Here is a 24,571-nt window from a genome sequence, read left to right on the forward strand (position 1 = left end):
AGAGAAAAATCAGTAAAAGAAACCAAATCTTGACTTTTTTTTTCCATCGTGTTCCCTCTCCAAAATGGGGACAAAGCACACACCTGAAATTTTCTAACTGAAAGCCAATGTCACCTCAAGATAACAGCCAACAACCCACACAAAAGCTCTTCAGCCAGTGGAACATCAAACAGGAGACCCAACAGCAGACAATCAGCTTAAGGAAGCACCCCTTGGAGAGCAGCTCTTCAGGGAAAGCCAGCTGAGCCATAAAAACTTCTGGGGATGAATGACATCAATGCAATTTACTGGGTTTCATAAAAGAAAAAGACCTCAGCATAAGGAAATGTTTTAAAGGACAAATAAACTCTGCTAGAGTTGTAATTAGTAAATAATAGGTTCCATCACACGTATTGGTGTACACAACTAATTCAGGATAATTTACAGAAGCATATGACAAGAAAGGTCTCCAATTTATTTTTTTTTTTTAATTTATTAACATTACTTGCAAATTCATATTTAGAAAATATTGGAGGTGAAATTAACTGAAATTCAGACATGGCTCAAATACAAAACATAAAAGAGGGTGCAATAGTAACACCATATACATAACCTACCATAAGAAATACAGTCGTGCCTCAAAAGGGATTACTCTAGATTTGCAGAAGCTTCTGCTCTCCTGCTTTAACAACTGCTGCATAAACACCAACATCAAGATCCTCAGCAGATACAATCAGTGTAGATCCATTAAAATCAATAAAAATATGCTGATTTATAACTCACAAGGATATAGAATGTAATTTTGAAGAAATTTCAAAAGTCATGAAAAACGGCTACATTTTCATTTTAATACACAACTAGCTTATTCATTGCCTTTCTCAGAGTGTCAGTCCAATAAGCACTATTCCAATTTTCTTTTGTGAGATAAGCCAGCTGTAAGTTTATGCTTCTTTTAGTGTTAAGAAGGCTTCTGAAAACCTTGACTATGAACATAACTATGAAGCAGTCTACTGAAATGATAGTGCCCAGGTATGTAAAATGGTTGGGCAAGATACCTCTGAACACGCTTTTGAAAAGGTTTTTCCTTCAGCAAGCAGAAGACGCCAAAAAAATCCACGGTAGAGATTTATCTTTGTGCTGTCCTTAGTTATACTTAGAGACAACTTGTTTTTCAAACTTAATTGAGATGTAACAGCTGAAATATCTTCCCAAGGCAGTAGTAACATTCCCCCATAAAAACATGGAAATCTAAATATCTGGCTTTGCCAAAGTATTACTGCAAAAACAACAGAATAGAAGAACCAAACTTAGGTTCATTCTTCTTCTATTAAATGCAGTTCTTTACAAAAAGTAAGTTGGAATAAAAAGCAGTTCTGAAAGACAGAACTATATCTGTATATAAAACTGTGTGGAAACTATCTTACAAAAGAAGAAAGTGAAATAAAAGAAAGTGTTTCAAACATCCAAGTGCACATCAGCTTTAAGATTTTGGGTTGTATGTCTGAGGTTTTTTAACCAGTTTTATCATCATTTTTCTGCGGACTCCGTTCACTGGCTTGTTGATTTTTGGTTTCTGAGTCCCTGCTAAGAAAACAAAGGAAGCAGTTAGGGAACCAGTATGACAAAACTTGTTAGTACCTTTTACTGTGCAGTTGGGGCTTTTTAAATACATATGATGCTATTCAAGCAGTTTATCCAATAATAGCAAACATATCAGAAAACTGTAAGGTGTGTAAAATGTCCCTATTCTTACACACGGCAAGGTCTCCAACATGTCCACTTTTGGCACTGGAGTCCTACTTTGATGCTCTTTTCCTGAAAAAGCATCGAAGTCTTTTCTAGCTGTCCTGCAGTGACAGCAGAATGGAAGTAAGCATGCTGCTCTATCTGAAACAAAAAACCCCAAAACCAACCAACCAACCAAAACCAAACCAAAAATAAACAAACAAAAAAAACCCCACAAATAAACAATCAAACAAAAAACCCCAAACTAAACTACTACTACATTCCTCTGAACAACACTGGAGCAAAGTCTAAGTTACAAACAGTGCTTGTGAAAATGAAAAGATAAAATTACTTGGGTTTCTGAACACTTTCTGAGTTTCACCCAGATGCTTCAGAGTTGCCAAAGACAGTCAGGGTTATCTCCAGGAATGATTACAAAGGCAGGTGTGAATGCAGTTCAGACAGCAAGTACTTTGCAAACCTGACTGAAAATCTTTTGTCATGTTTAACTATATGCAGAGCCCTCTGGCCAGTTCCCAGTTCTTTCACTATCACCCCAACACATTTCTTTTTCAATATAAACTTTTAAAATTTAATTAATCAGAAACCTTTTCACTACAAAAACTATAAATCAAATCAAACAACAATTGCATATTTGCACAGGCAAGGTCAGGAGAATTCAACTTGAGACTCAAAAAGGGAAGAGGAAAGATGCTGGGGATGGAATTATGGGAGCAGGAGAGAGGGAGTGGCTTAAGCTGCCTCAAAGATTTCCTTAATGTTGTTGTACACTCCCAAGCTATAGAAATAAATATGTATAGCACAGCATCACTTAGCACTAATTATGCCCTTAACTATGGGTTTAGGTTGTACCGAGCCATAGCAAACTGAAATCCACCAGTTAGTGAAAAAACATACAGCTAATCCTTATTGTTTGGTTATTTGGTGCTCTGGTCATTAGACAGATAGCATTCCCTTGCTTCTTTTTTCCACAAAAAGGAGGAGGAAGGGAAAACCTGCAGGTGGCTTTGGCTGGGTATGGGCAGAGGCAGAACACAGAGGCAGGACACTGAAGAGGCAGTGGCCTTCCTCCTCTCCCTTTGCACACTTTGGCTGGAGCCTGGCCATGCCATTTCCCAGGCAGTAATAGATGCAAATTAGGTAATCACAAGCTCAAACTTAGCATGCTCTTAAAAGACTCCCTCACAATACTAGAATGGCAGAGACACACTCAGACTTGTCACCCACAGAAATATTACTGTCATGACTAACTGGCAGACAGTATTTTTACTTCTGAGGACTATGCTCAGGGTGTAATCCTTGCCCCAGCCCTAGACTTCCCACCTAGAACTGAAGTATCATCTCCTGACTTAAACCTTCTGACATATTAGACACTGAAGTGCTGGGACCTTGTGCATATCTCATGTTTAAAGCAGACATAATTTTTAGCTTTTGTTTTGCTTTTTGTTTTTTTTTCCCTAAAAGTCAATTTACGTGCTAGACACAGCCTTAAATTTTTTCCCATTAGTATAATTTTTTAAAATATTGTGCTGTGTCTGCTTCCTGAGTGTTCTGGGTATTCGCAAGTAATTATGCCTTTCTCTCTCTCATTGATTTACATATCAAATGAATTAGAATATTTAAAATTTCAGTAACTGGTAGGAATACAGAACCATGGGTAAATGCATAAATGTTTTCGTTTACAAGTAGATCCAGTAGCTGATTTGAATAAAACCTTTAAGAAAACCCAAATACCATTCCTAACCCTTCTGCCATGGCCACAGTAGCAGTTGACTCAGCACAACCAATGATGCAGAAATTTTAAGTAGCGGTAATGGGAAACAGGGGAATGGTAAATGCTGAAAATGCAAAGGAAAAAAGTAAATTGACTTCACAACTTATTTTAATCTTACTTTAAAATACCTGGAAGAAAATGGGACCTTAGTGTTTTGCTGGTACTGAACAGTTTAAATACTAATTTCTTGTGGAGTCTAGAAAGTTAATTAGGCTTTTTGTGTGCCCTTCTCTATATTTCATTCAAAATGGTGTAAACACTTAAATTGCACTGTCCTTGTGAGGATTTAGTGCCGCACCTCAGTTTTCCCTTCTTTTAAAAAGACTGAGTCTGAAATACAAAAAGCATATTCTTGTAATAAGCCAAAGTGAGTATTTGGATTGCTTTAACTGCTTTTCACGGCCAAATACAGAAAAATCTTACCTTTTCTGCAGACATTGTAGCAATCTGTTTCAGTAACAAAGTTATTAGCATTTCCACCACAGCCGGTATATTTGAACTCCTTACAGGATTTAGTCTTGGAGTCATAATAATAGCGACGTACAGCAGAAGAACACAATCCCTCATCCTTTGGGCTATAGCATAGCAAGGGACCAGCTTGGAAAAAACAAAGAAGTTGGATGGAGAGAGAGAAAGATAAATTACACAAAGGTAATCTCTGTGCCTGGCTTCTTAAAATTAACAATGCAATAAACTTTGTGGCTAAGCAGCTAACTACTAAACAGGACTACTGTGGCTAAACAGAACTACTATGGCCCCATTTTTTATACCAAACATACAACAGGTGAGATATTTACATAGTGTGGCCAGAAGTCTTATTCTATGTATATTTGAACATAACCATAATTCCACTGGAACTATCTCTGTAGAGGAAAAAGGCACTATTTTGTTTATCTCTCTTATGATTGCCAACAAATCCTTCTTTCTAGCAGCAAAAAAACAAACCCCACTACTTCGCTCACAAGAATTATGTTTCACACTGCCTCAACAAAACTTGATTTTTCTTTCTGCATACCTTTTACCAATTTATTGAATGTTCAGCAGAGAAATAAAAAATTATTCAGCAGTCACCTAAGAAAACACTGATAATCTGTCATGAGCCAAAAATAACTGTCTCATCAAGCATTAATTCAGCTTAGGCAGTGAGAGTTTTTATAAATTCTGGCAGATGTCTCTTCTTCAAAGATCCTGTCTTGCACTGGATATTAATCTGGTGTTTATGACAACACTTAGCTACAGTCACCTGCTCATAATTACTACCTCTCTTCTTCAAAGCTCTTATGGAGAGACAGTGAAGGGTCATGTCAGGCAAAAAAACTTTTATCAGAAGTTGAGCTGCTGAGTGCCAAAAAAGCCAGCCACCTATCATTGTCTTTCAGGCCTGAATTTTAGAAAGACACTCCCACTTCATAATAGGATATCACTGCCCTGAATGTGACTGCCACAACATCTCATACGTTTGCCTCAACACAAATCTGCAACCTTATTTCCCTTCAGATTACACACGTACAGCTCTCTAGAAGTCAAGAAATCAGCTGAGTTTACCTATGTACATTTAAAGCCACAATATAAAACTAACACAGCATTTTTGCTCTTTCACTAACAGGCAAGACAAGTGACACATGAAAGCTTCCAGACAACATAAACATCTGCTTCATATAAGTCTTAAAAAATACCATTGTATAAGTATCCAGAAGAAAATACCAAATAAAGTATCATCTTCATATCACTTTCAAACCATCTATTTTATTAAAAATTTGAACAAGTGTTACTTTTCTCTGGCAGACAGTGGTCCACACAAGACTTCAAGTCCCTGAAGTTGTTGCCATTTCCGTAACAGCCACCGTAGATGAATTCTTCACACCTCATTGAGGTCAAGTTAAAGGCATATCTTTTCAGATGACTCCTGCAAGGTCCTCCATCAGCCTCCATTCTGCATAATTTGGGCACTTCTGAAAAAAAAAAAAGAAAAAAAAAAATTAAATAATTGCATCTTCTGTACAATCAACCCTTCATGTTCCTGAAGTTAACTACATGGTAGTGTAGACAAAACACAGCTAAGTTACAGGTTGTCCAACAACCTGCATTGTTTAATAGTGGGATAAGCTTTACAGGAGCAATCTGATACATTAATTAGCAACCAGTTATAATATTAAATTACATTTTAAATATTAATAGTTAAATTCCACGTGTCGCCTCTGGGACAACTTGCTCCAGTTTCTGCACATAAAATTGACATCAGTGAGACAGCTGTCACAGGAAGGGGTGACAGAGAGATGGGTTGGGTACAACGCATCCCACGAGTAGTGCACCTTCCCCGGTGCACCCACAGCCCCTTTCCAGCCCCCAGCCACCCCGGGGGCACTCCGGGCAAACCGACCCCGTCGGTCGGCCCCCGGGGCTGAGGAGTGCAGCGGAGCCCACCCCTGGACTCACTCTTAATGGTCCAGCAGCTCTTTTCGCAGTCATCGAGGGTGAGGAAGTTGTTGGCGTTGCCGTGGCAGCCCCCGTAGGTGAACTCCTGGCAGCTCTGCGTGTACCTGTCGTAGTACCAGCGCGGCACCAGGGCGCGGCAAGGGCCGTCGTCGGGGGGCAGCAGGCAGGCGCGCTGCTTCTCTGCGGGAGACACCAGCGACCGGAGCTGAAGCCACCGCGACGGCGGAGGCAGCCCCTGCCCCGGAATCCCGCAGCCGCCCGCCGGGTCCCGCCGAACGCCCGCTCTTACCTGTGAGGCTGCGCGGGGCCAGGGCCGCGCAGGCCAGGGGCAGCAGCAGCGCGGACAGCGGGAGGCGACGGGCGGCGGCCATGTAGCGGCGGCGGACGGGCAGGAGAACGGGTGGCAGCGGGGTCCCGGGAGCGAGCAGGGCTCCCCGGCCCGACGGCAGCGCTTTATATGCGCCGAGACGGCTTCCCCGGGCCGCCTCCCTCCTTGCGCACGTGGTGGGAGGGGAAGGTCTGATTCAGCGGACGGCCGGGCCCCGCTGACCCGGCCGTCACCGGGGCGCGGCAGGCGGAGCGCCTGCGTGAGCCCCGGCGCCGGGGGAGCCGGCACCCTTCGCCCCTCCGCCGTCGGGGGTCCCACGGCCGGGGGAGCAGCCGGGTGGGCGAGGAATGGGGGGTGAGGGGTGAGGCCGCCGGGGATGGGTGGTCGTGGAACAGTGTCAGCCGTAGCCGTGGGGCCACGGTTGCCGGCCTACGGGAAGCTGGCCGGGGTCCGCGACTGTGCCCCCCTCAGGTTACGGGATGATGCTCAGAGTATTTCCTGTTAATCACAGCTAAATCCGGATGGGTAACTTCGCGGAAGTCCTCCCCCCCTTTGCCCTCGCCCCCTTGGCAGCCCCTCCACATTTGGATACTTCGGGCAGAGGGCAGCAGGAAAATGAAACGACGGGAACCTTCAGCAGGTCCTGGTCCTGCTGAGTCAAGCGCAGCCCGCTGAGCGAGTGCCACGGGACATAACACCTGAATGAAACCTCCGGCTAGTTTGAAAAGCGCTGAATTTTAGAAAAGACCATAACTTGCCTTATTCTATGGATTTTAACACCACAGGCAACCTGGTGTGATCCGGAGGAGGAAGGGGTGAGCAGCACACAGAATACTTTCCCTCTCTAAGAGAAAAGACAGCCATTACATTAATTAGTGTTTACTCTAGGTTTGATACAGTAAGAGAGATAAGAGTGTCTGCAAATTAGGCGTGCTCTTTATAGATAACAATAAACTAATCTGATCTCCTATTGTTCTTCCTTGCTCCCTTTGGAGCAAAGGTGTTGAGGCTCAATCCTTGGGGCAGGTGCTGCCATAGATGGGATTTTGATACAGGGCCCTGGAATTCTGTGGCCTGCAGGACAGCAGTCGCAGTCCGTAAGGAGGAGAAATTTCATAACACCCTGATAATTTCAGGCACTGACTTTCTCTCCATGACTTATATACTTCTCTAATAGAGGACTACAACCTTCTTTTCTAACATTATTTTGTACCATGATTCTATGAAATTCAACCCCTACCCCACCTAAGCAGCTTCTAGGTGAACATGAATGGCACTTCTCTCCCTCTTTTGTCATAACTCTTCCTTTTTTTCAGTCTTCAGTTGCCAAAGAGATCACTTTAGTGACAGGAAAATAAGCCCTAGTACAGGTTGAGCCATTACCATGGGACACATTTGCCATGTTTTTAGCTACAACTGTTAGTAACAGGTGTCCTCATTTTTAGAGGTTTTGTTAAGCTTACTTAAGGTTTTGTTAAGCTTACTGTCCCCCTTTGGGGACAGAGTCTCTAGAGAGCAGCCAGGCAGAAAGGGACCTGGGAGTCTGGATTGACAGGAAGATGAACATGAGCCAGCAGTGTGCCCAGGTGGCCAAGAAGGCCAATGGCATCCTGGCCTGTATCAGGAACAGCGTGGCCAGCAGGTCCAAGGAAGTGATTCTGCCCCTGTACTCAGCCCTGGTGAGGCCACACCTCGAGTCCTGTGTCCAGTTCTGGGCCCCTCAGTTCAGGAAGGATATCGAGGTCCTGGAGCAGGTCCAAAGGAGGGCAACCAGGCTGGTGAAAGGACTCGAGCACAGACCTTATGAAGAGAGGCTGAGGGAGCTGAGGCTGTTCAGCCTGAAGAAGAGGCTGCTCAGGGGAGACCTCATCACTGTCTACAACTCCCTGAAAGGAGGTTGTAGCCAAGTGGGGGTTGTTCTCTTTTCCCAGACGACTTTCAACAAGACAAGAGGGCATGGTCTTAAGTTGTGCCAGGGGAAGTTTAGGTTAGACATTAGAAAGAATTTCTTAACAGAGAGGGTGATCAGGCATTGCAATGGGCTGCCCAGTGAAGCAGTGGATTCTCCATCCCTGGAGATATTTAAAAAGAGACTGGATGTGGCACTCAGTGCCATGGTCTAGCAACCGCAGCGGTGGGTCAAGGGTTTGACTTGATGATCTCTGAGGTCCCTTCCAACCCAGCCAATTCTATGATTCTATGATTCTAAGCACAGCAACTATAATAAAGCTTAGAGCTCTCCGGCAGGAAAAAAAGCAAAGCCAAACTACAATATATATTTTCTATTTCCAGAAAAATTAAAAAAAAAAATCATCTTTCTAATATAAGGAAACTCTCAAGTGATTTTAATATGACCAGACTATGTCCTTTGCATCTGATTTTATTGGAATTGCAAAGAAAGTAGTTTAAATACCACTTTAAGCAATACCAGCAAAATTAATGTTGTCATGTAAATACCATTTTCTGTATTTTCAATTTCCTCTGTGCACAAACACAGAGGAATCAAAGTTTGAGCTAAACCCACCCATCCATTAACACAGTGCGGTCTTTATTTAGCTGCTCTGTTGCTGTAATAGTAAAGTTCACTGAGATTAGGTAGCTATCTGTAAAAATAGATGACCTAGAGTAAAAGCATAGCACAGGGTAGAAAGTCCTTTACTAAATGCAACCAGCAGTTAGTCCCATTGGCAGCCAGCTGACCAGCTTTCCATTATGTGGTTATTGATACCAAGCTGCAACTGGCCTTCCCATACTAACCATGTGCCTAACCATGTGCCTAACCATGTTAGCTGTGTGCCAGAGCCCACTCTCTGGATGATTCCCACACCTTACGCCTGCTACTGCCACACCTTGAAGTCTCCATCTCTCTGCACCACAATGTTTCTGCTCCCACCAGCAGTGATGGATCATGATCAGCCAGCTCCTTCCACCCGGGGCCCAGCAGCTGGTGTAGTCTGGGGATGCATCTCACAGTGTAGTTTATGAGGGTGTGGAAATTGCATACCAACAGCTGGGGGAGGGCAGATAATAGCCAGAAGGGAGGGAAGAGGAACTGATTATACTGAACTAGCTAAAATAAAACAAATACAAGACCCAGGAGCACTATAGGAACAGCACAGCAGAAGAAGGATATAAATCTTACATACTGCTGACAGCTGCTTATATTGATTAGTGGGGAGAAGACTAAGGAGTGCCTAAGGGGAAAAGGCAGTTGGGAAGTTGGAGGAACTAATGCCTATAGAGGCCTTTGAAATGTCAGATTACAGAAGGAGTCTTTCTAGGCCCTTTCTAGTTCCTGATTCCAACCCTGTAGCTCTGTTCAGTGTAACAAGTAGTGGATTCTGCCTCCACTGGACTTGTAGGAAAGGGGCTGCAGAGATGCTAGGTCCTATACAAACATGCCCAGAAGGACCACCCTGTTCAAAAGACCATAGCCCTCTGATTAGAATCTAGACCTTAGAAGTGTATGCAGCCACAGAAGAGTGGCCTAATTCTTTCATGTGTTCTTTGAACCCACCTCCTCTTTAACAGACAGTGCCGTATCCTCAACATCAGTTGTAACTCCTTGATTTCAGAGATGCTTTGAGCAGGACGGGCATGACATTCCTCATACACAGAACTGCAATTCTGCTTTGCAGACATACCTACCAAAGAGAGTTGCTGTGTCTGCCATTGACGGCCTGGCTGCCTTCTGGAACACTTGGCCCAAGAAACGCTCCTTCCCCTTCCTATATTTTAGTCCAGTCCATTTGTAGTTGCAATGCACAAATATAAAGGAACGTGCCTACGCAAACCACCTGCTACAGCCTTAGCTGCTGGACAGAGGAGCACAGAGCCCGTGGGTGCTGGTGTCACAGGCAAACAGGAATCATCGCGAGGGGCAGAGGGAGCAGAAGGAGGTGGCAGGAGAAGAGAGGCCGCATTGCTGGGCTGAAACACCCGACTGACAGACCTGCATTTCCCCCACAGTGGTGGCAAAGAGGGAGAGGAGGGGGGAGGCCAGTACAGGAGGGTCTCTGATCTTCCCACGAGGGGTCGGGCGACACGCCGGCGGGGCCGAGCTCCCGGCCCAGGGACCGCGCCGGGGAGACCGGACCCTCCCTGCCCAGGGCCCGTTGTCAACGCCCCGAAGCCCCGGCAGTGGGGTCGAATCGGGCGCCGGGTTTTAATCCGGTTAGGGGGGATTACCGTAGAAGTTTAAAGGCCGAAGCGGCTCGGGGAAGGGGTGCCAGGGACGCCGGACAGGAAGCGGCCGCCGCCGAGCAGCCCGGACGGCACCGTGTGAGTGAGCCCAGGGGCGGGCCGGGAGCGGCCGTCCCGCCGCTCCGCTGCCCCGTCGTCCCACACCAGCCCGGGGGCTTCGGCCCCGGCTCTCTCGCTGCCCAGAGGAAGCCTTTCGTCCTCCCCCCGCGCTTTGGCAGTGTAGACGATGCCAGCCATCAACATCGAGGACCTGAGCGAGAAAGACAAACTGAAAATGGAAGTGGAGCAGCTCCGGAAAGAAGTGAAGCTGGAGAGGCAGCCGGTAAGTGGCCGCGGGGAAGGGGCTTGGGGCTGCCCGGCCATCGGGGCAGATGGCGGGGACGGGGCCGGAGCGGGGAGAATTCCATTACTCCCCGGGCGCAGTTTCGGGGACTCATACGGTGCCCGGGACACGTCGGGCGGGCGGCGGGACCGGGCGCAGCGGCCCAACGCGGAGAGGGAGAGTCCCGTCCCGCCGCGACGGGCCCAGCGAAGGCAGGGGCGGCGGAGTTTGGGGAGCCCATCTCTGGAACAGCCCCGGCAGTTTTGGAAGGATCGCGGTTTGCACCGACGGGTCCAGCCACAGCTGGCGCGGGTCCTTTACGGGGGTGTCTGTGGAGCGAGCGGGGGTCGAGGGAGGAAAGGAAGAGGGAAAGGGGCGCACCGCTCCCGGGATAAAGACGCCCCGAGGGGCTTCACGGACCCGCGGGTGGCGGCCGTTCCCCTTCGTTTGGCACCCCTTGGCTTCCCCCAGAGCTAGTACAGGCAGCCTTGCCTGGCGAGGGAGGAGCGCGTCGACCTCAGTTCTCCTCCTCACTAAAACGTGTTGGAATCTGCCAGTGCCAGGTGACGGGTGGTGCCCCGGTGGGACGGCTGTGGCACGGCTCCCCGTCCCGTCCCATCGGGGATTGCACCGCAGATGCCCGAACTACGGGAGAAGCGGAGCGGCAGCCACCGCCCTCTGCCCCGGCACCGCTCCCCGGCTTCATCTGGGCAGAGGGCGGGAGCCAAATGACTGCTGAGGCAGAGCCGTAAGCTATCCAGCCTCGACCAAAGGAACATTTTACCTCCAGTCCTATACACTTGTTTTTCCTCTCCACGGGTGATAAAGTTTCCAGTGAGATGTTTGTGGTTTTGCACTTTTTTTTACAGATGAAAGACATGCAGAACTGATCATGCTCCATGATAAAACTTTAAATTTCTTTAAAATTTATTCTGCATTCCAAAAGAAGCAAGCTACATCTAAATAAACCCTTCTAGTTTGGACTAAAAATACACCTCTTTGTGGGAAACAGTGGCATTAGTATTAGTAATTGCATTTCAGGTCTAGGTGTTTAGCCTAGAAAATAAGAAAGCCACAAAGTTGTGTTTTGAAGTATCAGAGATTGTAGATGTTATGGTATAGTCTGAAGCTCCAGCAACATTGAGGACTCCACATCCAAGTACTCTAGATATCTATATTACACCTCAGAAAATTCCCAAGCAAAATAAATTTACTGTGTAGTTTGTGGAGGTTTTGAATATCGTAATATTAATTAATTTTTTTTGCCTAAATATTCAGAATAAACCAAAAGCCTGATCACTCTGGAGAAATGGACCTTTAGAAATCACTTACAGTAAAACACAGACAACATCCTCAGTTTTATCAGTGCATTATAACAGAAGTTGACTGTGAGACTGCAATATGAGTTGTGGTTTTCCCAGTCCCCTGGTACCTGTATGGGAATTACAAGGACAGGGAAATGCCAAAGCGACCCTTCCATTGTCACCAAAAGGAAAAACGTTTAGCCAAAATTTTCTTGACCCTCTCCTACATTTTTACAGCACAAAGAGGAAATATCCTTTTGAAATTTTTTTTTTTTTTAGTCAAAATATCTGAATGTGTATTTAAGCAGACATTTTTTTCTTATATGTGAAAAAGATACTGATGGTGTTGAGGTAAAACAATTGGACTTGTAGGTACAAATTCTTCTTTGGTGTAAAGCACCTACAAGTAGACCCTTTTTATGCACATCTTAATTGGGAGTTAACACTGAATTCTTTCTGATGGCTTGATGCTTAATTTTGCCCAGGTCATGTGTATCTGTGGTACAGCAAAAGGTAAATTAATTTGTTCTCTTGTAATAATTTTACCTATGGAGTAAAAAATAAGTAACAAAGAAGGGAATGGGCCTTGAATTAGAAATACCAGTCATCTATTGTCCTGGCCAGCAGCTGCTTTCTACTGCTGACTCTGCACTGCTGTGCTTCTGCAGGGATTGCGGGTAGGAAGGGAGGAGGTGGGAACAGGGCCAGCAGCGTCTCCTCAGACACTTCAGGTATTTCAGCACCCCCAAGGAGAGTTTCTGCTGACACAGGGAAGGAAAATGAGACGTATGCACAGACAAGTATCCTCTAGGGCTGATGGGGACCTCTTGCACACCCTCAGGCTCCGCAGACACTGTTACTCCATGTAATTCCACGCTGCATGTGCTCAGTGAACACAAACTAAACCCATTTCTTCTTAGATATAATGATAATTTTCTATGAATGCTGTGCAAAGTGTCACCACATTTATGCCCTGTCATAACACAGTACCCTGTTTTATTAACAGTTTTCCCAAATAAGCCTGAGTAACCTGCAGGTAATTTGTCAGGTCTTTACTCCTATTCAGGACACATGGTTGCAATTACAGAACTCCAAGGTGAGGATTTGTGCTATTACTAAAAAATCATTACCGAATGTTTTGTTTGGGAAAAAAGACAACAAGTCGCACTTTGAATTAGAAGTTACTGATCCTGAACCACTGACCATAAGTTGTGCTGATGCCGAGGGAGATTGTGATCTTCAGCTTAATAAAACGATATTGGTTAATTAAAAAACCCTGCAAGTTTAACTTCGCAGCAACTGCTGTTCCGAGTGGCCTGTGTGTTCCCAGGCTGTTAAAAGTGGAAGGAAGCTGAGTCTGTACTGGCTCTGTGGTCAGATATTTTATATTTGATGGTAAAGAAAACAAGAAAATGAGGGATGTGAAGTCACTGGTTTGCTGTCCTGATGTGCATGGTGATCTCCGGCCTTAACGCAGCCACTTCTCTGTTCTTTCACTCGAGGTATCCAAATGCTCCGAAGAGATCAAGAACTACATCGAGGAGCGGTCTGGCGAGGACCCGCTGGTGAAGGGGGTTCCAGAGGACAAGAACCCCTTCAAGGAGAAGGGAGGCTGTGTCATCGCTTAGGAAAACAAGCCCAGCGGCTACCACAGGAGCAGACGCTATTCTTGTACCTGTAGGGAGTCACTAGCGTGTCCCCACCGCCGCCGGTCCTTGTGGAACGAGCATAGGAGCGGATTTCTTGTATATTTTTTTTTTCTTACAAAAATAAAGAAACCACCCCGAAAGCAGCCGAGACCCTCGCGGGTGGCCTCCCCGGCGCTGCCGGCCATCCTCCCGCAGCTGGGACGGCTCCTTTGGCTTTGCGGCGCCCGCTTTCGCGACTCGTTTGTCGGTTGCTTCATGGCAAATGTTCTTTGGCATTAAAGAAAGCTTGTCTGTAACCCGAGAGCATGCAGTGGCTTGCTGCGGGGAGAGGAGCTGGATGAGGGATGGGACAGGGCAGGGCGGTGCAGGGGCCCGCAGGGCGACCGAACCAGCAGTTAAAGCCGGACGGGCCAGGATGCAGCTCACACCGGAGCGGGGCGGAGCGGAGCGGGACAGGCGGTGGCGGTCATGGCGCTGCGCGGCTGGCGGCGTTGGTCGAGCCTGGGCTCGGCTATGCGCGGCGGCAGCTCGGGGCGCCTGGGTGACACGCCGCGGTACCACGACTTGCGAGTGGCCCTCAGGAAGGTACCGAGGGAGAGGAGGGCGGTGTCGCTTTCCCGGGGGGCGGGGGGGGCGGTGGGACATCCGGAGCCGCTGCCCCGTGAGGGGAGAGCAACCGGAGAAAAGGCACCGGGCCGCCCGAACGAGTCGGGAAGTGTTTAAATAAATAAACATCCCCTTGCCAGTGTCAGAAAGGAAACCATGAGTCCCATGCGTATTAAACCCGGAACAGAACACTTCCCTGCCGTGCTGCTGTCCCGGGATGAGCGGGCGGTTCAGCCCCGCTGGCGGACGGGCAGCGTTTGCTACTGCCGGCCCTGGGCTGCAGTCCCGGGCGCACGCAGGAGTCCAGAGTTCCCTTCCAGGGGCTGCGAAAGGGAAAATTTGGTTATATTTGGTATAATACACTCTGTTGGTGAACGCAGGGTGCAAGAGAGGGCAGAATAGAGGCTATTTGTCACTGCGTGATGTCTAGAAGGGGAGCAATGGGAGGTTACTCTAAAACTGAATCATAAATCAAGAGCACTTGTGGTAAGGTAACTTTTCAGCTGAATGACAAGTGGCTGTCTGTAAGCAATGGTGATATTGGTGAACTTCCAGTATTCCCAATAGTGAGATCAGTGTCACTTGTGGTATAACTGAGTACACTTGTCAAAGGCAGAGACAGATGGTTTGGAGGTGAAAGCCCTGGTGAGGAGCACGCTAGGGCAGCAAGGCCAGTTCTGGGTGAGAGAAATCTGCCTTTAAACTGGCCTGATGAGAAAAATGCTAAAGTTCCATACCACCTACAAGGGGTAAACAGTGTTCCTGGGGGAGCCACATATGGACAGTAGGTGTTATGGACTGCAGGGACTTGTCCCTGATTTACCTGTAGGTGAGTGTACAAGTCCTGTCTGGTGGTGCAGTGCTCTGCTGCTCATTTATGTGAGTTTGGAGTTGTGAGGTTGTATCTTTGATAGCTGTTTTTTAAAGTGACTTGAGGAATCTTGTATTTCCATGGATGAATATAACTTTTTTTCCAAATGTCACCTCTTCCCCAGTTCACCATGGGCAAGATATAGTGGAGCTACTTCTGAGTCATGTGATATTTAATTCACATTTTTCTTAGAAATTAACTTTCACAGTTCCAGTGTTAAAACAAGATAACCCAAAGGCCATTTAATTAATCAAGTTTTCTGTCACCATGATCAAACCTGTTATCACTGAGTTTCAGCAGCTGTGGGTTCATCTTGTATGTTATGAAAAAGAGACTTTAACAGTAAAGAAAAGAGATGCATGACCAGCCTGTTGCCTAAAAAAAATAATTTCATTAGTCTAAATTCATGGACCTTCTGCAAAGCAGAAATAAGTAGCTGGAGAGAGAAGCAGTAGAAGAAGTTGGCAACTAATCCTCTTTTCTCACTGGGATTAATAGTTCAGGATTTTGTAGCTAATTCGTAGCGCCAAGTGCCTTTGCTCTGAGTCACTTGCCCACTGAACTTGTTCCCTGAGACACTGTTCCCTATTACCTGCCTGGGCACTACAACTGCAGTTCTGAAAAACTGATGTCCTGAAATACAGAGGACAAGGCCAGTCAGCTGGTGCAGTGTTTGCTGCTCTGCTGTGTGACACAATAAAGTTTTTGGAAATAAAAATACTTCCCAATTCTCATCCCCTTTGTTCTCATTCCTCCCTCCCCCATTCCTGTTGCAGTGCAGCTGACAGGATGCCCTGCTTTGTTGGGTGTAGTGCAGATAATTGCATGATGGGATAAGAGGGAATGTGATGCTCCATGTATCAAATAAATTCCTGTAACGAATATATGATAGAAAAAAATTACAGAAAATAACAAGACCCCTATTGTTTTGTTGTCCTATATTTTACAAAATGCTTACCTAGCATTTATTTTAGATTTTTTCTGAACACATAGGAAAAACACATCACAAATAGATGTCAAATCTTGTCTGATGTTGTTCACTCCAAAGTTTCTAGCAATCAGTGTTTATTTTGGCTTCAGTTAAACCTGTTCCATATGACTTTAGGAAAAGTGAAGACTATGAGAGAGAATGACCACTCTGGATCTTTAACATGTTTTAAGTGTACCTGCTAATCTCATTTGAGGCAATCTTTCCTCTAGCTGAATCCAGATGCAACAACCAGCAATATTGGAGAAATGAGCAGTGTAATTCCATGAGTGAGAAGTTTTTTTTTTTGTCCCCATTAATTTTATTTTTTAATCTGCTAAACTAATGTATTTCAAACTATCTGTAATTTTCCAATTGTTCTGGGCAGGATGAGGAAGAGACTCTTACAGTTCCAGGGGGCTGTTTTTAGCAAGGGTATTGAAATAAGCTTGTGAGTGGTTTCCTTTACGACTTTATAGGTCAACACCCTTCCTCTTAGAAATTGAAAATGTAACTTTTCCTTAACTTGTTGAATAATGCTTGCAGTGCAGTGGTATCCTACAACTTGCTGTGGTAATTAAATGATAGTGTAAATGGATTGAAGAAAAAAGATTTAACATACTCTGTTCATATGCATAACAGTATGCATATACATATAGGATCTGTGCATGCAGTCCATTTTCTTTTCCTTTGGCATTAGTAGTAAGAAGCTTTGAAAAACAGGTTTGGAAGGGATTGGCAAATGTTTTGCTGGTATTGCATGTAATACAAAGGAGATTTCATTTCACATCCAGTGGTGACTTTATCCAATTAGCTATGCTACATCTCTACAGGATGAGGAGGATTTCCCATGACAGTGAGGCTACACCAAAGGACACCGCTACCTTATTTATCACCTGTGGCTTTTATTGATGAGTTTCTGTTTATTAGTGTATGTATTTTTACAAGAATTAGAGCCCCTTCACACTAGACCATGCGGGATCTGAATTAAATATTGACATTCACTTTAACTTTCCTGTAAAATTACTCTAAATCCTCTGTCAAAAGAATATGGTTCTTTTTGACCTTCTGAAAAATACGGAAGGGTGAGCACCACTGGCACTGGAGCATTTCAGGTGGAGATGGTGAATTATCTTTGTGGCAAATCATAAAAAACAGTGTCAGAGAAGCAAAGTAGTAGGTTGGTGGTATTACAGATAAATCACTTAAAATTAGGTTGGGAGGGAAAAGACGTGACTGAGTCTGCAAAACACACAACTTGCATTTAGAATTCTAAAACCTTCTCTTGCACCCAAAATAAAAGTTTCAGGAAGGAGACAGTTTAAAATGTGACATTAGTAAGACTTGCAGACTTTGCACTTAGTTCCCTTCTGTCTAAGGGGAGCCAAATGTATTCCCAGGTGGTGGAATATTTGCAATAGCCTTTTTCATCTTGTGTCTGACAGAAACATTATATAAATGTTTAGGGGCTAGTTCTCTTGCTAGTATAGATAAACACAGCAATATCCTTTACTACTGCCAATAATTTTTGGTGGTAATTTCACAGAGAGGAAATTTCTTTTATTGATATTTGTTGTTATTGGAAAAGGCAGCTGGGATATACCACTGTAATAAGAGGAACCATCCATTACATTATATAGTCATTTTAAATCAGTTCAGGGGAGTAGGAGAGGGAAAATATAGCACAGCACTGTCAAGCAAGCTCTACAAAAAGCTTTTTCTGATAATCAGAAAAAATATTACTTAATGCATACATACAGTGAAGGAAATTGTATAAGTAATACTCTTATTTGTTACTCCGTATCAGAGTAGTGGGTACATCTGAGATTCTGGTTGCTGCATCCAAAAACTGGATTGTTTTCCTGCTTTATATTCATGTTAGAACAAATTATCACTGCATCTAGTCAGTCTTTTCAATTATCATCTTTTAATAGGAGCAGTGGGTTCGAGGGATATTTTTCTGGCTCAGGTCTAGGTGTTGCATTGCTTTATCATCGTCACACCTGATTGCATCAGGCAATACAGTTACACACTAGAAACAACTAAAATTGTGTTTTAATAAGCAGTTCATGACTGAGCAAATGTCTGGGTTTTATGTAGGGTTTGCCATGACTGTTCAGAAAATATGACTTTTAAAATCGTTTTAGGTCATGTTTGCTTGGAAATGTACAGTGAAATCTCTTCCCCTGCCTGTGTACCCATACCAATGAATGTGACATCAGGGTGATCTCAAAGCTGGTTTGCATTTCAGCTTGCCTTGCTCTGGCCTTTGACTTTTTGGGAGATTTTTTTTCTTTCTTCTCATAAAAAACAGTGTCAGAGAAGCAAAGTAGTAGGTTGGTGGTATTACAGATAAATCACTTAAAATTTAGTTTCTCACTAAGTTGGGAGGGAAAAGACATGACTGAATCTGCAAAACACACAACTTGCATTTGTGAAGTGTGAAAACCAACATCCAGGTCCAGACCTCAAAAATTTTATAGATGGATGCTGATAGATCACGTGTAGAGACTTCCAGGGTACTTGGTGTGTTTAAAACTATAGCTGTCATGCAGCCAGGCTTGTGCACCTAGACAGCACTTATATTTTCAGCTTCATTTAAGAGCCAATGATCTGGTTCCTAGCCCCAGTTGCACAACCTGAGCTGGATGTTCCCTCAAATAGGTTTCAATGACAAGTTTTAAACTCCTCACTCAAAACTTAGAACATTAATTCCTCTGTAGAAATAAGTCAAGGCAAGCTAAATAATTTCAAGTATTTCCAAAAATGCTATTATATATTCAGTCTGCCCTGTTATGTATGGCAGTCTTCAAAATATGCCACGTAAACTTGAGACTGGGCAAACTGGTATGGGCAGTGTGCTAAGTTCCTTTAAGTCCCAGAAGTGTTACAGATAGTGAAATGCAGAAATCCTAAGGAGATGGGGGCAATGGGGAAGCTAAATTGTTGCACCTGATGCTGCTCTTTGGTGTTGGATGTTCTGCCCCGTGACAATTCTGTGTGCTGGGCTACCTGGGGAGTATGTACTGTGTGAAAGCTAAAGGACAGAAAGGCTGGAGTATGGAGTATGCACTCCTGACTATGTCTGCTGGTGTCTGGTCTCTGGCACTGCTGGAAAACCAAGAGGATTTTGTCTGTCATCAGGAGCCTTTGTTCTCTGTCAGTATCCCTCAAACCTGCATTGTGCTGTGTGTTCTAGAAGCGATGCAGTGTTTGAGAGCCAAGCTGCTCTTCAGGTGTTTTTTGGGAGGGTTTATTGGGAGCAGGTCCTCTGAGACCCATTGTCATAGGTATTGCTGTTAGAAGTGTTCAGTATGACTAAAACAATGGTTTGTGAACAAAGAAGTAGAGTATCCTAAAGAAACCTGAGGTGCCAGTTATAAGATGCTGGTAAGAACAGCCCATCCCACTGGTTAATACCCTATATTTACTCAGGGCTTCTCTATCATTGCTTTTTAGTCCATGAATTTAAATCTGTGCGCCTCTCCTCTATAGGATGTGCTTGGGCTGATATCAGTGAACTTGTTTGTAAGGACTAAATCACATTTTAGATTTGACCTGTTAGTCCTCAGTTATGATAGGCAAGAATGTAATAAAAAGAGATGGAGAGTAAACTGGCAATACAGCTTGATGGGCATTTTCCCCTACAGATGCAGTAAAGGGTTTTAAAAAAGACAGGGATGTGTGCAATAATTCTTCATTCATTTGAGGTTTTCATGGGAGGGAAGCAAAACTGAAAATTCTGAATAACAAAATTTTTGGAAAAAATTGTTTCGAGTAGTTGTAGAAAAATACAGATGGAAATCTAAGTTGTTTTATTTCAAACCTTTCTTCACTTGTACTTGCTGTAAAGTTTTAAGTTGGATGGATACTTAAATAACGTGGAGGTTTTTTCTACTTTTTCTTCCATATTCTATGTGCTACACCCATATTGTTATTTAGTATCTTGATAATGGCTTGAAAATATTGAGACTTTACAAGGAACTACCATCCAAATTGTATTTTAAGAATCTGTTGTTTGGGATTTGTAAAGTTAGTCATGCTTCTTTAAAAAAACTAGTCAAAATTACTTTTTTTGTGTTCTGTATTTTAATTATATGGATATTTGGCTTTTAGGACTTCTTTTTTTTTTTTTTTTTTTTTTTTTTTCTTCTTCCTCTGAGTGCTATCATGAGACTGATATCTATGCTTAAATAAAACTTCTTTAATTCAACCTTGTATCATTGTGGAAAATATTTTCTTGGCTTGTTCTCAGCAACAGTTGGATAACATCTCAGAGTACAGAAGGTTCAGAAGTACATCTCAGAGTACAGAACGTCATCACTGAGACTCGGTCCCACATCTCACACTCAAATAGGGCAAATTCTTCAATGGCAACTCATTTACCTAGGTGTTGGGTTGCATGTTTGGCTGAGTGGCCAAGTGTGAATATAGAGTAAGAGGCACAGATTGCATCCAAATACTAAATCTTCCATGTCATGGGCAAGTAGGAGGCTTGCCTTCCCCATGAGAAGTGGAGATGTGTTTTGGCAGTGTCTAGGACATTTGCTGCTTTGGCAGGAGCCTTGTGTAGTGGTGAGTGATTTTTGAAATAGATCTCCTAGGTGAGTTCTAAGCAAGAAGAATGTGTCTGTTTTAGAAGAGAAGGAGTAAAAGCTAACCCCTTTGTTTCATTTAGTATTAAAAAACACAGTTCCCAGAGCTTTCTCTTGCAGAACTTCCTGGAAACCTTCACCCTGTGGTAGTGATACATCCTGAAAGAGAAAACCATAGGTTGCAGCTTTGGTCTCTAGAGCACTTCAGGCCTCAGGCAAATCGATAGTGTGGGATTTTGGTTGTTAAAAGAAAGTGCACTAAACAGCTCTGTATGAGCAGGCAAGGCTGGTGCTGCAGGGAATGTTTTCTGCCTGTTGGGTAGTGGAGTTTTGTGGCTTAAATCACCTTTGTGAGATGGAATAATTCCCACGCTTCCTGTGCTTCTCCACATGGTGTTCGTTGGTTATTGAATGATCACTTCTTCCATTGGCCTACTGGCTGCTGCAGGCCTGGTCCTATTATCACCAGGATGGGTGATCCAGGCATTCAGGCAGCTCTTGGCTTCTGCCATGGTCAGGATCTCCTGGCACATGTTGTGGGGACTGGAAGCACAGGGACCTCATGAGAGCAGGAGTGACAGAAGTGACAGTGTGCTTTGCCCATCACATGCTGGTAAACACCCTCATCAGCGAGGTGCCATGGCAGATGTGTCAGTCACTCCATGACCTCCCTAGTAGGCAGCAGCTACAAGGAGCTGACCTCCTCCTCTCATGCTACTCTGTTTGCCCTGGTTCTGTCCTGAATGTGTTTTGACATCCCAGTCTGTGCCCTTTCCTTAATTTCCTGAAGAATATAACTAGGAAAGCGTTGTCCAAAAAACTTTTTTTTAGGGCATTTAGGGAGTTGTGTGGGAGTTAAGGAGAGACGTGGCCTTCAAGCCCAGGAGTGGGAAGAAAAAGGAACAGTACACTGGAAAACTTATTCTGGTGTGCTTAGGATGCATGGCTGGGGAGGACACAAATGGAGAGCAACATGTGGGAAATGAGCAGCCTCTGCTTGGATGTATAAGGCTCTCCTGAGGAGCCAGACTCCCCTGAGGAGCAGCTGAGAGGACCTGTGCCAACTGCAGTGAGTGGGGTGGCTGGTGGGGTCCTGGTTGCCCTGCACCCCCAGGGTGGGTTTTGGTGGGCAGGTTAGGTAGCACCCACAGGTGGCCCATGGCTTTGGTCACCTCAGCTCTGCCTTAGATCTTTCTAAAGCATCAGTCCTCAACACTGGCACCTGTCCTCAATGCATCGGTGGTGCTGAGTCATCTTGCAGGGTAGTCACTGCTGGAGGTTAGGAATAAAATTACAAGGTGAAATATTGTCTTATGGGCTTTTAATTTTTTTCTTTAATTATGGAGGATGTTGAGGGAACAGTGCTCTCTGGTCTGTTACCTCCTTCCTTTCAAGTCAGTGTTATGCTGATGTCTAGATAAAACCACTGAAGAACTGTCAGTAGTCATTTGTTGCTTATTTATTTGTTTTTTTAAGTACATCAAAGGTCCCATTAATTGCATCGTCTTTGGTTATTATATTAATAGACCTACGTGCAATTACTCTTACCTGATTTAAAGCAAAAGAAATGCCTCCTGTAACATAATATTGTAGTTATGTGGCACCACAATCAATTTAATCTTAGTACAAAATACCTTTTCTCAGATATTTTATCTTGATATTCTAGTAAGTCTGATCTAAACTGAGGTATAGCTCACAAGAAGCTCTAATAAAAATTTCTGTTAATTTATAAGAATTCAGTTTATTGTTTTCAAGATCCATCATTTTGCTAATTGTGTGCTAAATATACTAATATTATACAGTATTATAAGAGATTGATATAATAGGTGTGTGTAGAAGTGGTATGGCCTTTATTTTCTGATTTGACTTGCTTGACAGAAGGTAAATTTGCTGATGAATAATGGAGAATAATCTTTATTGCTATAAAGAAGATCTGTACACACTTTCAGTACCCAAATTATTTCAGTTACAGTTTCTGCTTTTGTAGAAATAGTGTGTTTATTTTGGAATATAGTGAGAATTTGGTGAAAATTGCTGATGTTTCTGGGTATTGCTGGTACAATGTCAGCAGAAAATACTGAGTATCCTGTGAAGAAAAATCTCCAAATGTGCTGGTTTTTATATGTCTTCTCTTTTAAACAGTGTACTAACTTCCAGTGGAAAATAAACAATACATGCAGTTATCCACCAGTGGGGGAGTTTTTTGCTTGTTTGTTTGTTGAGTTTTTTTGGGTTTTGGGTTTTTTTGAGTTTGGTTTTTTTGGTTGTTATGGGTTTTTTGTTTTATTTTGGTTTTGTTTGTTTTTCTTTCTTTCTTTTGGGGGAGGAGAGTGGCGGGAAATATTTTAATTGCTCTGTTTTAGAGAGAAATTAGAACAATCTATGAAAAAAAAAAAACCAACTGAATTTCAGACTCTATCTCCTCCCCAGCCGTGTCACAAAATTTCTCCTTTCCTGGGCAGGAAGTTACAGGTGCTGTTTTCACAAAACTTTGGCAAGAGTATTTTAAATAAAAAACTCTTTTATTTTTCTTGCCGTCATTCAACACCAAGTGAATTTGTTGGCTCAAATCAGTTTCCAACTGGGCAAGTTTCTGCCATTTGTTTTTTAAAAAGTTGATAGCTGATACCAGCCCTGAAGCCATTCTTTGAAGGCTCCCTGGAGCACAGCCATCATCCTTGCTGGGATGTAGGCTAAGCCAAGGCTGCCTTTACAGCCCAGACCTTCAAGTTTGTATCTTTGTGGTTCGGATGAAACAGCCTGAGAAAAACACCTGCTCCACACATGAAATTCAGTATGGCCTCAGTGTCAGGAAAATAACAGTTTCTGTTGCTGTTTATTAGTACATTATTAGGAGATAGGAAAGTTGTATGCCTCCTAAATCAACTTTACATCCAAAATGCAATTGAAATTTTGCCAGCTGTATCAGGTGAGAAGATTTCCTTTGTGGCTGGGAGTATCTGTGAGATAGCATCTGTGAGATGCAGTGTTACAATATTTCAACTGAATGTTCGGTCTTGTTCTAGTCAGTATCTTAGTGATGCCAGTCTAAATGCTATCACCCATGATTTCTACATTTCTCATGATAAAACATGTAAAAATAAGCAGATCAGCTTCTCATGTACACTCCTGTGTATTTGCCAACACTGCATGTATAGCTTCTGATTCAGCGTGAGGTGCCTGCATAATCTGTGCCTCTAGCTCTTAGTGTTGACTTCTAAAAAATGTAGATAAACAAAGTCAAAGTTAATTACTCAAGATTTAAAGTCATTCAAGTGTGAAAAATTTCTCTGGGGGTACAGATGTGATGAAGTCACCAAGGCCAGAGGAAGGGGCAAATCAAATTATTAGGTATGCAGCATTACTCAACCTGCATCGAAATAAAGCTGTCTTTAGCAATGTTTCAAGAAAACGTTGTCTAATTACTTGTGTTCAGTCATTGATGGCTTGACCCTTTGAAAATGGGTCTCTATTTCAGTTTACTTTTATATGAAGAGATGATAGTATCCAATACTAAGTACTGAATCAACAGCCACCTGACCAGTGCTGCAGTTCTTCAGCATCGTGGCTTTTGTTTGTATGTGGTAGTACAAAAGGAGGTGTTCCTGCAAATCTCTTCTTGACTGTAAGTAATGTATAATTTTTGCAAACAATTTGTGTGTAAAATGTAAAAACTTCTTGTAAAAAATGGGACCTATTTAGTTCCTTTGCAAGAATACACTTCAAAGTGGATGGTCCAATGGCCAAGAAAAAAAATGTAGATATCACTATCTGGATTGTGGTACTAATTT

General features: G+C 43.7%; 3 protein-coding genes across 3 annotated transcripts in view; 2 read left to right on the top strand and 1 right to left on the bottom strand.

Annotated features, from left to right (window-relative positions):
- Positions 1 to 433: 433 nt before the first annotated feature.
- TFPI2 (tissue factor pathway inhibitor 2) lies at positions 434 to 6,418 on the bottom strand. Its single transcript, XM_071735245.1, has 5 exons — positions 6,225 to 6,418; positions 5,936 to 6,115; positions 5,272 to 5,451; positions 3,923 to 4,096; positions 434 to 1,563 (listed from the first exon to the last, which is right to left on the bottom strand). Exons 1-5 carry the CDS (start codon positions 6,304 to 6,306, stop codon positions 1,460 to 1,462), a joined length of 720 nt encoding a protein of 239 aa, XP_071591346.1. The 5' UTR covers positions 6,307 to 6,418; the 3' UTR covers positions 434 to 1,459.
- Positions 6,419 to 10,060: 3,642 nt separating this feature from the next.
- LOC139792232 (guanine nucleotide-binding protein G(I)/G(S)/G(O) subunit gamma-11) lies at positions 10,061 to 14,037 on the top strand. Its single transcript, XM_071735250.1, has 2 exons — positions 10,061 to 10,788; positions 13,595 to 14,037. The coding sequence occupies exons 1-2, from the start codon at positions 10,693 to 10,695 to the stop codon at positions 13,718 to 13,720; spliced, it is 222 nt and encodes a 73-aa protein (XP_071591351.1). The 5' UTR covers positions 10,061 to 10,692; the 3' UTR covers positions 13,721 to 14,037.
- Positions 14,038 to 14,197: 160 nt separating this feature from the next.
- The window catches only part of LOC139792230 (probable acyl-CoA dehydrogenase 6), a 70,005-nt gene continuing 59,631 nt past the window's right edge, over positions 14,198 to 24,571 (top strand). Inside the window, exon 1 of the mRNA XM_071735246.1 lies at positions 14,198 to 14,326. Coding sequence (XP_071591347.1) covers positions 14,210 to 14,326 — 117 coding nt within the window. The 5' untranslated portion in view covers positions 14,198 to 14,209. The remainder of the gene's footprint in view (positions 14,327 to 24,571) is intronic.

This window comes from Heliangelus exortis, chromosome 2, assembly GCF_036169615.1.
Source record: "Heliangelus exortis chromosome 2, bHelExo1.hap1, whole genome shotgun sequence".
In the NCBI taxonomy this organism is placed as follows: Eukaryota; Metazoa; Chordata; class Aves; order Apodiformes; family Trochilidae; genus Heliangelus; species Heliangelus exortis.